We start from the raw sequence: 13,153 nt of genomic DNA on the forward strand, positions 1-13,153 counted from the left end.
TGAAGGCCAGAAAAAGGGTTTCATCTAACCTGCTCCCTCTGGTAGCACCTAAAAAAATAAAACCTACCAGGGCTAAGACTAGTCTGAGAGTGTCATTTGTCATTTCAAAAGACTTTTTCTTTTCCTTAGATAAATATTCAAGAAACCTCTATACCAGGGCTGAACTTTAATCAGCTGGGAAGGTAGTGCAAATGGAGGGTTAATCCATCACAATGCCCAGGAAGAGACGTGAATCCTGGCTTTAAATTCTTTCCAGACAGCACAGAACAATGAGATTAGCACCCTCCGTGGGAAGAACAACCACCAAAAACAGGTGCTACACCTTTAAAAATCAGATTGTCTTTGAAATGCTCAGTAGTTTCCTTAGAGGGGTTCAGAGCAAGTTTGTTGAAGCTTAAAGATCAATTAATTTAAGAAAGAAAAAATTTCAAGTGTCATAAAACCTTAGTTAAAACTTATCAGATTTCCCTCATTCTTGCCTCCCCCCTCCCACTTCTATTCTCCAAAGCAAGAAGTGCAGGAGCATGAAATGGAATGAGCTGAATTTCTCTGTTTGTGCAGAAAACATATTTGCTTGCCTACAAAGACACAGCGCAGACACACAGGCACACATGCGCACACACAAAGTAAGAACATAGCTTTGCATGACCATCGTTAGTTTTCCAGGTCTCAGAGTACAGAGTCCTCTCTACAATAGTATTTCTTTGGATTTACATGGACTTCAGATCTTTGGTATACGTGGTGTTTGGTCATATGGGGAGGAGTGGGGGTGTCAGCAGCATTTAACAAAGCATGATTATTCTCTCATTTTTTCTCTTGGCCACATTTTAAAAAGAAGAGTGAAGGAGACAAAAAAGTCTTCAGCATAGGAGATTCTCCAGTTTCCAGTCTCCACATTTCTAGGGCTTAGGGTGGATCTCTGCCTCTCCTGTTTTCCAGAAAGGCTCTGCTTCTGGAAGCTTTCCCTACAAGCACACCAGCAAGGCCCTTAATGCACCAAACCAGAGCAGCTTTTGGCACTGGATCCCAGTAGGCTTCTTAGGAGGAGATTAAATCAACGGAATCCAAGGACTGACTCCTACAGTTGCACAATCAGGGAATTTGGTTTTATTTCCCCAGAAAAATCAGTTGTCTTCTAGAGGTCTCTTCAGTGGAATTTCATTATAGATGTCCCTGGAAACCCTGTCCTCCAAGATGGTATTTACAATGGCATCCCCAAATGATCATAAAGACTGAATCCAAAACCCCCACCTTGAAGTTATCAAAGCACCTCTCTTCTAGAACATTAGTAGTCTAAATGGGTGCTGTATGCATAGTATATGTCATAAAGTCATGTTTTAATTATAAACAAAATAAGATGAGGTCTCTTGATCAGAAAGAATGAGTTTATGGTATGTGTGTGCATGTGTGTGTGTATATGTATATATATGTAAGAAGCTATCTACCAAGGCTTAACATCTTAGAGACATTTGCAAAATATTTCTCTTGAAAGAGCTTCTTAGTCTCTTAGAAGCAGTATTCTTAGGCACAGTGATTTCTCCATAGGTAGAAGAGAAATCTACCTTCAATCCTCAGCTTAAGTAAACCTCCTGGTGATGCCATTCTGCATTTCAAACAGCTGACTTTGCCTCTTTAGATGGGTGACTGGAAGTATTTGCATTTTGGAAGAAGGTGATGTATCTTTTCTCCTCCCATCCCTCTTCCTGCTATTCCGACTTCTCTCTCTCTCAAAAGAAAAGGGAAAATAGAAAGATGCCTGTCTGCAGGATCATTCAGAGAGGTTAAGTACCTGAGTTTGAGGAAGACTTTTAGACTCCAGACAATATTAGTTCACCAGTTTTCACTCGTGACAGTTTATTTCAATCATGCATTTACTTAAATTGCTAGCTAGTGGAAGACCCCTCCCATCCACCACACCTCCTCCCCTTTTCCTTCCCTGCACCCACCGCCTGGTACCACTTTTAAGTTTAGTTCAATTAACAGTCTACATCTCTATGGACCTAGAAACCTAGGAAGGTTGGCAAGGGGCAGTCATTGACCCCAACACAGAAAAAACCTAAAACATCACAGGAAAAGCAAGCATTACACAACAGGGTAATCAGAAGAGAGGCATCTTTTCCATACTGGGTTAATAAATTATTCCCATCTCAGTAATATCAGAAGATAGGCTCAAAAGCTCATCTTTCCCATCCTACCCCACCCCCTTCACTTCCATATGAGCCTGCCTGTAAAGTCTCCTGCTTCAGGCAGCACCCAGGCAGGCATTCAGCCCGAGGTAGACTGTTCCCCACTGTTCCCACTGTTCCCCACAGCAGCTAGGCGTGTGTTGTCCCCGGGAGAGCCTCTGCCTGCTGCAGTCTTAGCAATATGCTCCAGGAAGCACAGCTCTCATCACCAAGCATTTGGATTCCACCTTATTTCCCTGAGTCAACCCACAAGAGAGCAGGAGCTGAGGGTCTTTCACTCGGAAGAGTATGGAAAAGGGGCACAAATGTTACTAAGTCTGGTGAATCAAAGGCACAGAAGAACAGAGGCATTTGGGGGTGAGGTTTTGAATTGATTTGAAAGTTGCTTTGTATTAAGTGCAAAAACGTTTCTTGTTCATAGGATAAACTGCCTGGCACTGCCTTTTAAAAAGCATTTGCAATGATCTCTGCCTTCAAGGCTCATCAAGGATGCTCAGTCCTCAGTTCACCTTTCACTTGCTTTAAAGTGGCTAAATTACACTGGGCTCTCCCAAACATAATATAGAGGGTCTGACTTTTTTCAGTCCTTAATCATGCGGGGTACATCCACCTGATAAGCTGTTTGTCCTTCTTAATGTCTCAAAATGAGCCTGGCTACTTTGCTCTTGAATTTCTGGATTTTCCCTCTGGCCACTAGATCACCCCTACACACACACCCATGCACACACCCACCCACACACACACACAGAGGTAGGAAATTGTAACTGTTACTTCTCTCTTAACACTGGTAACAATTCATTTAGGTTACACCAGTCTGTAAAAACTGTAAATGCTATTTTATTTTAAACATTTTAAGTTTACAAAAAAAAAAAAAAAATCAATGATTGGTACCTTTTTACACTCTCAGATTCCTGAATATGGACAGATCTTCAAAGGGAGGAAGGAGTTTTCATATGAAATTTAAGATAGACTGTCCTGAAGGTTGTGGGGTGGGGTTTTGTTGTGTTTGATCTCATTTTTTTTTTTAAAGACACAATAAAGCTAAAATGTCAAGTCTCTGGGAGTGATCCCCTTACAGTTTCAGTCAAGGAGCGTATCAGAGCACAGACCCCAGCCTGGCACTCGCCGGCCCGCCCCGGTTGTCCAGGCGTATTTGGTAGCGCACGGGTGGAGAGTCTCCAGGGCAATCACACCTCGCATTCTCTCGCGGGCTGCTGGTGGCAGGTGCACGAGCCATACTCGTTGATGATGACCAGGGCTCCCTCGATGTGGTTCGGTTTGTAATCGACGTAGTATTCCTGTGCAGACATGGCAGCCATCTGATGCATGGTCTGTTTCTGCTTTTGCTTCCTGCGCTGCGTGACAAAGCACTGTCTGAGCTGCCTGAGGCTGGCTGGGAAACACTTCCAGGAGACGTAGAGCACCAAGACCACGATGAGGAAGGAGAAAATGAGGGCCATGGTGCCGGTGACCACCTTGTGGATCTGCACGGCATTCTCGGCGTGCTCGCCGGGGAGAGCCACGGTGACAGGCTCGAGCGTGCTGTCGGGCTGCCCCTCCCTGTCGTCAGCGAGTGTGGCGGCCGGGCCGGCGGGGGACCCCAGGTCGCTGCGGTTGGTGACGGCCGAGAGCAGGTGGCCGCTGGTGGGCTCGGCTCCCTCCTCACACAGGTGGAAGGCGTACACGGCGTCCAGGACGTCCTCGCCCTGCGCGTACTCGGGGCTGGCGCACTGCAAGTTGCCATCGTAGCGCCCCTGGAAGTTGCTGAGCCAGGAGGCCAGAGCGCACACGTTGCGCCCACAGTCCCAGAGGTTCCCGGCCAGGGTGATGCTGGTCAGCGACTTCCAGGAGCTGAGGATCCGGGGCTCGACGTAGGTGAGGCGGTTGGAGTCCAGCTGCAGGGACTGGAGGTGCGGCACGGTCTCGAACACGTGGGGCTCCATGTACTCGATCTCGTTGCCCGACAGGTCCATTTTCTCCAGGTTCCACACCCAGTCCAGCGAGCTGACCACAATGGCCACCTTGTTCCTCCTCAGGCAGAGCGAGTGCAGGGAGATGAGGCGCGGGAAGTGGGCGAAGTTCACCTTGACCAAATCGTTGTGCTCCAGGTGCAGCTCGGTGAGCTTGAACAAGCCGGCGAAAGAGTTGCGCGCCAGACTCTTGAGCTGATTGTATCCGATGTCGAGAAACTTGAGGCTGCGGCAGTCCTGGAAGATGCGCACGGGCACGAACTGGATGGCGTTGGCCCGCATGTGCAGCGTGGTGAGCTTCCGCAGCCCGTGGAAGAGGTCGGGCGCCAGCGCCTGCAGCTTGTTGTACGAGAGGTCCACGCTGCGCAGGTTGGGCATGGGCCGGAAGGTGGTGTTGGCCAGCTGGGTGATCTGGTTGGAACTCAGGGTGAGTTCCTTAACTCGGCGCAGTTTCTGAAAGGCGTCCCCCTGCACCGAGCAGATGTGATTGTGATCCAGATAGAGCCACGTGAGCTGCATTAACCCCGTGAACTGGCCGGCGCGCAGCTCCGAGAGGCCGTTGTAACGCAGGGACAAGCCCAGCAGGCCGGACAGGTTGTGGGGCGCCTCGGTGAGGTTGAGCGCCTCGCAGTATAGCAGCCGCCCCTCGCACCGGCACAGCTGCGGGCACCCGCTGGGGGCGGCGGGCAGCATCTGAAAGCAGGCCCCCAGCAAACACAAGCCCACCCCCGAGGGCCTCCTCAGCAGCCAGTGTAGACAGAACCCGAGCAGCAGGAAATCCATTAGCGAGAATCTTTCCAGAGAGGCTGGAGAATGTCCATTGGAAGCGCTCGGTCAGAAATCTACATCATATTTTATTCCGAGGGAGGGGGGAGCGGGGGAGGGGGGAGAAAAGGGCAACAATCAAATAAATATATTGAGATAAAGCAGGACCCCCCCCCCCACTCCCCAAAGCCACACGTTCACCTCTAAGCATGCAGAAAGCTGGGCAGCATAGAAAGTTCACAGCCACGGAAAAAGATCAAAGAGATGGTGATTTGGTCCATGTTAGATGCTGCAGCAAAGAAAAGGGAGGAAAAAAAAAAATCTTCGGGAAAGAATTTAATTAAAAAGTGTCTTACCCACCCTTTTCCAGAGAGTGACAACCTCCATTCAGCTGCTCCCTTTGTGTGCAGGCTAATTATATGCAGGGCGAGAGAAGACCCCTCTGTGTTTCCGAGGCAGCCCCGGTCCGCGGCCGGCGGATCTGGCAGGCGCACAATGTCTCACTTTGCTGCTCGGCTCCGGGCTGCAAGGGCGGCCGGCGAGGCGGGGAGGCGACTTCTAGGACCTGCAAGTTTCCCAACTACGTGCGGGGAGCCGGGGTTTCGCCTTCCTGCCGCTGTCCTTTCCCTCTGCAGTTCGGACTGTGACGTTGTGGGGAGGAAAAAAAAAAAAAAAACAATTCCAAACTCGGGGCTCGCGACTCCCCAGGATTTGACTGTCTGGTTAATGTCCGTCATTGGAAAGGACCCCTGACCGGCGCCACCTTTTCCTCCGCGGAGACCGCCTGCCATTCGAGCCCGGGGCGGCTGCGGAGAGCGGGCTCGCTCATCCTTCGCGGGCGGCGGGGAGGTGCGGGCGGCGGCGCGGGGAGCAGGGAGCGGCGCCCCGGCTCCTTCCCTCCGCCAGGCAGTGTGCGGCGCGAGCTTGCACCGGCACCTACTGCTCACTGAGTGTCGTAAGCTGCTCACGATTGTGCGTCTTCCCGGAGCACCTCAGACATGGGCAGACTGAAAAGGGGTGGCAGAAAACCAACATTTTCCCGAACCACTAAAGTAATATATGTTCTTTGATGAAAAGGAAAACACTTTCAGCTTTTTGGTCCATATTTCAAAAAAAAAAAAAAAAGAGGGGGGGGGATGGAGGTATGGGAAAGCATCATCAACCACTGAGATATTTCCAAGTGGGAGACTGAAATACTCTGTTCTGCTCCCCCTCTCCTTTCCCTTTGAGGAATGCCCCCCCTCCCGCTTTAAAGCTGTCTACGTGTAAGAGGTACGTAGGAATCCGTAGAGAAATCAACATTTGGTCCCTTGCTTTAGAAAAGCAACTTGAGAGAAGCTAGAGGAAGGCAATGATTTTGGGGACTTGGCTGAGATTTTTTTTTTTTTTTCCTTGCGGGCACTGGAGTTCTGCAGTCAGCCAGCCCTTTTGGGTGGTGGATGGGGTGGGGTGGGGGTTGGGGGAATGCTTTTCAAACTCGGTCGATTTGGGACGCCATCCCAGTCCAAAGGTAGGAGACCCAGAGTGGCTGAAATGTATGTGTATCTGCGTACAGAGAGTCTTTCTTGCCCAAGATCCCTCCGGAGCTTCACCAGTCTCCATAGATGTCTGTGAGGTCCCGGGTGGATTAAAGAAAGATTTTACTGCCTGACACCGGGAGGGCTGACCCTGACATGCTGCTCACGGTGATTACAGAGCCCTGCAGTACACTCCACTCCAGGGGAATATGCCAGAGAATGAGCAGAGAAGGGGTCGTTTAAACCCACTTCCATACACACCTCTACTTAAGCTTTGACACTGTTACTAAATTGTGCCTTCTGAGTGTGAAGAGACGTCCTTGCCTGATTATTTCCATTAACAATCATTTATGGATGGGCTCCTTCAGCTTATGATGAGCTCTGTCTTGTCTCAACTTGTTTGGAGAGGGTCTGCATTGCTATGGTCAGGAACCTGTTGGTCTTTTTTGGTTTTTTTTTAAGGATGACAGAGAAGCCCTGCTGGAAGTGAGTGGATAAGCCTACTTTCTTGACTAAGATGCCCAGAATGGTGATAGGGAGAATCAAATGTGAATTCCCATCTCCTCACTTTGAATTTCTATCATGTCTGACTGTTAGGTACTGAAAATAAGTGGGCATCATCTGTAGTTGTACTCACATTTGATAAGAATGAACTGGACTTGCTTTGGACAGGTAACTTGGCTGGGCCTTAACACCCAAGCTGAAGACACCAACCAGTAGAATCAAAGTCACCAAAAACTGGTGGTACTTTTCAGGAAAAGTCATACGAACAAGGGCATGAATCATTCCATTTTTGTATTCCTCTGAGCTCTGCCCTGGTCATTCATCTCTGAGATGCATCATTTAATGGGAAGGAAAACAAATCTGAATGTCCTAGACATCACATGCTGTCTTAGGAGCTAAAAGAGACATTTGAAAATCAACCCCCTTAATTTTGTACATAACAAAACCCAGGCAAAGATTCACTGGGTGATTATTCAAGGTCTCACAGCTTCTTACTGGCACAGATAGTTTTTTTTCCCTCCTCTCCCACATCAAAGTGGTGGTCTTCCCATCCCATTCTTGATGGTTGCCTCGCTGTCACTCTTGCCTCTTTCTCAACTCTGTGCTGAGCACCTGCGGGTTTTGTCCTGGCACCTTCAAGGTGCTGCAGAACACTTTAACAGACAAACAATTTCACCATCAAGTGTTTTCGCCTCTTGCCAAGACAATTATTCCTGACAGCAAGCCGGCTGATTGAGCCATAAACTATAAAGGGTTGGGAGGCTGGGGCGGGCAGGGGTAAACATTGGCCAACCATTCAGCAAGTATTGTTGAGTACAAGCCACCCAATCCCCATGGCTGCAAGGAAGAAAATTCTCCTAATGTAGGCAGCTTGGCAAAGTGATGATAGAGCCTGCCAAATGGGCAAGAAGAGGTCCCACTTTGGATGTCACTTGATTTGTAGAGCTGGTATAGAGAGGCAGAAAAGAGTTGAGTGTTGGCAAGGAGGAAAGAGAATAAAATTAAATTCACTGCATTTATATGTGAGTTTTCTTTTAAGTACGCTACTTAAAACGTAGAAGATGTGTCTCGGCTGTAATTAAAATATATGTATGTACATATATATATTGCTTTTCACATTATTATCCCGCAAATCATTTCATCTGGATGGTATCTTTAAACCTTTCCCACTTCTAATGTGGCAAGTTTGCATCTTTTCTACGGTTTTAAACCCCTTGGCAGAACCGTATACATTAACAGATTGAAATGAGCTTTATTGAAATTTAGCTATTCTAAGTCATCTGAGTTGCAGAATCCCAATTTATTATGTATTTAAAGCATACCAGCCCTGATTAAATCAATGCAAATTAGGTTAAATAAGAACAACATGAATCAAGTGTTTCAGCAAAGTTGAGTTAGGAAACGACAACTTTTGAGTCACCACAGCAAGTTGATGTGACTGATTTTCACCAGTTTTAATGTCATGCGTCTTAGGGTCCAACACAATTAAAAAGTAAGAAAAGGAAAGAGTTCGCCTAAAGTTCTCTTGTTCCTCTTGTTTGAGCTCTCATATCTCTGTACCTCTCTTGTGAAAACATCTAATGTGCTAGGTTATAATGCGACAGTTGTGTGTATACGTGATCAATCTCTTTTTCTAGGCTAAGCACAGTTTTCTATTGATAGATGTCTTCTTGAGCCTCGGATGTTGATGAGAGATACTTTTTACTCTTTAAAACACCCGTGATAGCTTCCATGTTTGTACAGGGGAAAAGATTAAGCATATCTTCCTAGTTGAGCATCAAGAAAACCACCTCAAGCCATCAGACCAGCATGTGATTGGGGAGTGGGGTAAGAAAGGACAAGAATCTTGAAATTGAGGCTTCTGAAAATGGGAAGAAACTCTGAGGTAGTTGAAGTGTGAGTCTGATTGCCAAAACACAATCTGGAACTAAGAGGAGGTGAAGATCGAGTTTGATGCAGCTGGGGAGGCCAGAAGTATAGCTTGGAGGAAGGAGGGGTAATTAATTCCTCTTCTTCTAAACCTTATACATTTAACTTTGCATAATAAACTCTCCTGCTTTTTCTTGATACTTGATGTAGTGATGGGGTGGGGAGTGGTCACACACAGATTACTGTATATATATATATATATCAGTTCAGTTCAGTCGCTTAGTTGTGTCCGACTCTTTGTGATCCCATGGACTGCAGCACTCCAGGCTTCCCTATCTATCACCAACTCCTGGAACCTACTCAAACTCATGTCCATCACGTCAGTGATGCCATCCAACCATGTCAGAACACCCCCTTCTCCCGCCTTCAATCTTCCCCAGCATCAGGGTCTTTTCCAGTGAGTTGGTTCTTTGCATCAGGTGGCCAAAGTAATTGGAGTTTCAACTTCAGCATCAGTCCTTCCAGTGAATATTCAGGACTGAATATGTTGTATCTATGAATATGTTGTACCTCTCCCATTTCATCTCAACTGAAGGCCACCTCCAATTTGTTTGAGTCAAAATAGTTTGTGAACCAAGAGGTACAGGTGATAAAAGTCTGATATAAGCATGCATTCTGAAGACTGGCCTTCCATTAGGAGTCCTTGGTGGTGCTCAGGACAAGAGAAATTCAAGTCGTGATTTTAATGTTCTTTCAGTGCTTGCACCAGCCTGGACCTTGATCTTTATGTGATTATCTTTAATTTTCAGTCGCAGTGAGCCATGGCTTTTCTTTAAAAGGAACCATTTAGAGGTAGGGAAGGAGGGTGGGAGTCACAATTTCAAAAGGAGAAAATTAAGTCTGTTGTTCCTATGGGCAGGCCGCATACAACTGGCCTTTTACAACATGCTTTGGAAAACGTATGTGGTGCCAAAGGGTAAGGACTTAAGGCTTCTCTCAGGAGATCTACTTATAAAGAGCATATTTTTTAAAAAAAAGAAGATCATTTTTCTTATCAAACTTTATCCTCCTCTTAGAACAAGGTAGTAATATGGATAGCGCTAAGGCAGTACTTACTATACTCAATGCAAGATGTTAAATCATGGGAGTAAACCAAAGAAATGCAATGACTCAGTGCTTTCCTCCTGGAACTTTAGGTAGGAGAAAGAAGCAGACACTGAGGGACTTTGCTGATAATATTTATTTATTGCCCAGTGCTTGAGAACAAATGTCCCCAGAACACATAAATGAGAAGAGCTGACAGGTAAGATGGGGCCAATGCTAAAAAGCTTCACTGAAAAGTTTATGGAGTAAAGTTTATGGAGTAAAGACTCAAGACGTAGACTCGCAGACCTGAGGGGTAACATCATGAAAGGATACCTATGATAGGGAACTGAAAGCCTTACATCTTGATGAGTGAATTGATTCCCTAGTTTTCAGAGGGAAAAAGAGGGACAAGGACAGAGGAAGTGTTGGGAGAGGAAGGAAGTTGGTAAAGGGCTTCCAAACCTTCCCTGTATTAAGACCACGTATTGGTCCCCAGACCTAGTTCTTTAGCTAGGTGTGGTTTTACAAATACTGGTGATAAATTAAGTCTGATTTAAATGATGCGTCTTAGGTGGGAAATGTCTGTGACTTCAGGTATGTGGTCAACCTTAAGAAATGATAGCATAGCTTGTGTAATAACTTTTGAAGGTGACCATTGCTAATTTGATGATTACCAGTTGCCATTAAATGAATTATATATATATATATATATATTTTTTTTTTTTTTTTGTGGACCACCCATTTTTGCTAACATACATGGGCTTCCAATGCTATGCTGAATATTTTTTGTTTGCTGTATCCTTCTAGTTTTGAAGGAAATGGCAACCCACTCCAGCACTCTTGCCTGGAAAATTCCACGGACGGAGGAGCCTGGTAGGCTACAGTTTATAGGGTCGCAAAGAGTTGGACATGACTGAGTGACTTCACGTTCACTTTCACTTTCTAGTCTCGAAGACTGAACACCTTTGAGTTATCTTTGACTCTTGTAATAAATACGCGGGTTAGTTCCTGAGGCCTGTTCTGCTATCCCAGGCCCCACTCTGCAAGCCCCCTCTGCATTGTCATATGCTCTGATCATGCCATGTTACACTTACTGCTGTATATACTCTCTTCATCTTTGCTTACCTTCATCCTCACCATCCTTCAAGGTTGATGTTAAATTTCCTGTATGTCTTCTTTATTGATTCCCATGTAAAGAGATCTCTCATTCTTCCGAACTCTGTTAACAGCTTACCTTTATCAGTTCTGCTGCTGGTGCTGTTCACTTTATATGAGTGTGGCAGTCATTTCTAATTATAGTAGTTTAGAACTGAATGTGACATTAAACATCTTGGAGCTTAGGAATAAAAAGACTTCTGCTTTCCAATTCTCTCTGAGTATGATCCTACACAGGTCACTCTATTATCAGTGAAATAGGACCAAGGATGGCTATCTTAAAGGATTCTTGGGGAAAATTCAATGAGATCATGTATATTAGAGTTTTGCAACTCAAAAGTGTAAGCCTGGGACTAGCAGCCTTACAGCATGTTAGAAAGGCAGAAGCTTAGGTTTCTTTCTAGATCTGTTGAATCAAATCTGCATTTTACCATTAACTCCAGGTTAAAATTAAATTTTGAAAAGCATTCTATTAGAGCATTCTATTAGAAGTATTCACATTCTAACCTGAAAAAGTAACCCAGATATCAGTAATGTCTAGTTTTATAATTGAGGAATTGAAGGGTCAGAAATGTTAAGCGATTGCCCAAGATTGGTGGTAGAATTCAGATGAAAACCTTGCATCTTCTGAATCTTGTTCCATCCTATTAAATTCCAAACACAGAATTCAAAGTCTGTGTCTATCTCAGTACTTAGCACTTAGTAGGGCTCTTAATAAAGGTTGGTTGCTTCCCAGATGGCACAGTGGTAAAGAATTTGCCTGCCAGTGCAAGAGATGTGGGTTTGATCCCTGGGTTGGGAAGATCCTTTGGAGTAGGAGATGGCAACCTACTCCAGTCTTCTTGCTTGCGAAATTCCATGGACAGAGGAGACTGGTGAGCTACAGTCCATGGGGTTGCAAGGAGTCAGATAAGACTGAGCGCACACACACACACACACACCTATGGCAGTAAGTATAGAGCCCTTGTAAGTGTTTTATGCATCCCCTGGCTTATCTTACACCTCAGCTTTCTTATCACTGTCAGTCTGTATGTATTTCTCATGGATGTTTAAGTTTGACTTTTTTATTAAAGAAAAATGAAGAAAGGGAAAAAAGACAAGAAAAAAAATTTTTAATGACGATTATCACCTAAAATTTAACCACCTGGAGATAAACTGTCAAGTGTTAAGCACATATTCTTCTGGAATTGGTCTATTTGATATGTATTTATATTTTCTAAAAATACAATAACATTATGCCAATACATACTACTTTGTAACTGATTTTTTCATTGTTGACATTTTCCCATAGCCAAATACAAATTGATAGGATCATCTGCAATAACTGCAAACCATTCTAATAAATTTATCCATCTCTTCTTTTTTACCAGTTAGGTTGCATCTGGTTTTTAGCCATTATAAATTGACTGGGATGAACATCCTCATACATACACTACAATAGACTGATGGTTTATATCCCCCCAAATTCATGTATTGAAACCTAATCCCCAATGTGGTATTTATTATATGGAGGTGGGGCCTGCCAGGGGTTATTAAGTCACAAGAGTAAAGCCCTCAAGATTGGGTTCAGAGGGTGAGGACTTTAAAAAAATCTTTCAATACCTAAGGCCAGATTGTCCTCCTGAAAGGTTGTACATATTTCAATCTCAATATCTATTAATATCTCTTTTGCTGGTTTATTCTTTTCCTTGGTATACTCCACACACACACACACACACACACACACACACACATTCCACCACAGATAGAAACCTCTTTGTTTCCTTTTCCTTCATCTGGCTGGGGTGCCCACTGAGATCCCTGTTGGAATCTGTTCTTGGTTACTTGGAACCATCCTTTCTTCCAATTCCTATTCCCTCCCTCCTTTATGCAGAGGCAGAGGGAGCCTTGGGTTTTGGGGTCTTCACTGTTCCTTCTGGGAGCTTCCGAGAGTTTCATTCCCACATCCTATTCAAATCTGGGCTTCTCTGGTAGCTTAGCTGGTGAAGAATCCTCCTGCAATGCAGGAGACCCCCGGTTCAATTCCTGGGTTGGGAAGATCCCCTGGAGGAGGGATAGGCTACCCTCTCTAGTATTCTTGGGCTTCCCTGGTGGCTCAGAT

The 13,153-nt window shown here is 45.3% G+C and overlaps 2 protein-coding genes and 1 pseudogene across 5 annotated transcripts in view; 2 read left to right on the forward strand and 1 right to left on the reverse strand.

Annotated features, from left to right (window-relative positions):
* CTNNA2 (catenin alpha 2) overlaps positions 1-13,153 on the forward strand; it is a 1,156,373-nt gene that overhangs the window by 756,148 nt on the left and 387,072 nt on the right. The gene's annotated exons all lie outside the window — the stretch shown is intronic.
* LRRTM1 (leucine rich repeat transmembrane neuronal 1) lies at positions 3,307-4,939 on the reverse strand. Its single transcript, XM_065927272.1, has one exon. The coding sequence runs from the start codon at positions 4,937-4,939 to the stop codon at positions 3,374-3,376; it is 1,566 nt and encodes a 521-aa protein (XP_065783344.1). The 3' UTR covers positions 3,307-3,373.
* Positions 10,323-10,440, forward strand: LOC136165776 (small nucleolar RNA SNORA72; annotated as a pseudogene).

This window comes from Muntiacus reevesi, chromosome 3, assembly GCF_963930625.1.
Source record: "Muntiacus reevesi chromosome 3, mMunRee1.1, whole genome shotgun sequence".
Classification (NCBI taxonomy): Eukaryota; Metazoa; Chordata; class Mammalia; order Artiodactyla; family Cervidae; genus Muntiacus; species Muntiacus reevesi.

What these genes read in the sequence shown, in the direction of transcription:
- LRRTM1 (XM_065927272.1), bottom strand. Translation starts at nt 4,939, where the DNA reads ATGGATTTCCTGCTGCTCGGGTTCTGTCTACACTGGCTGCTGAGGAGG.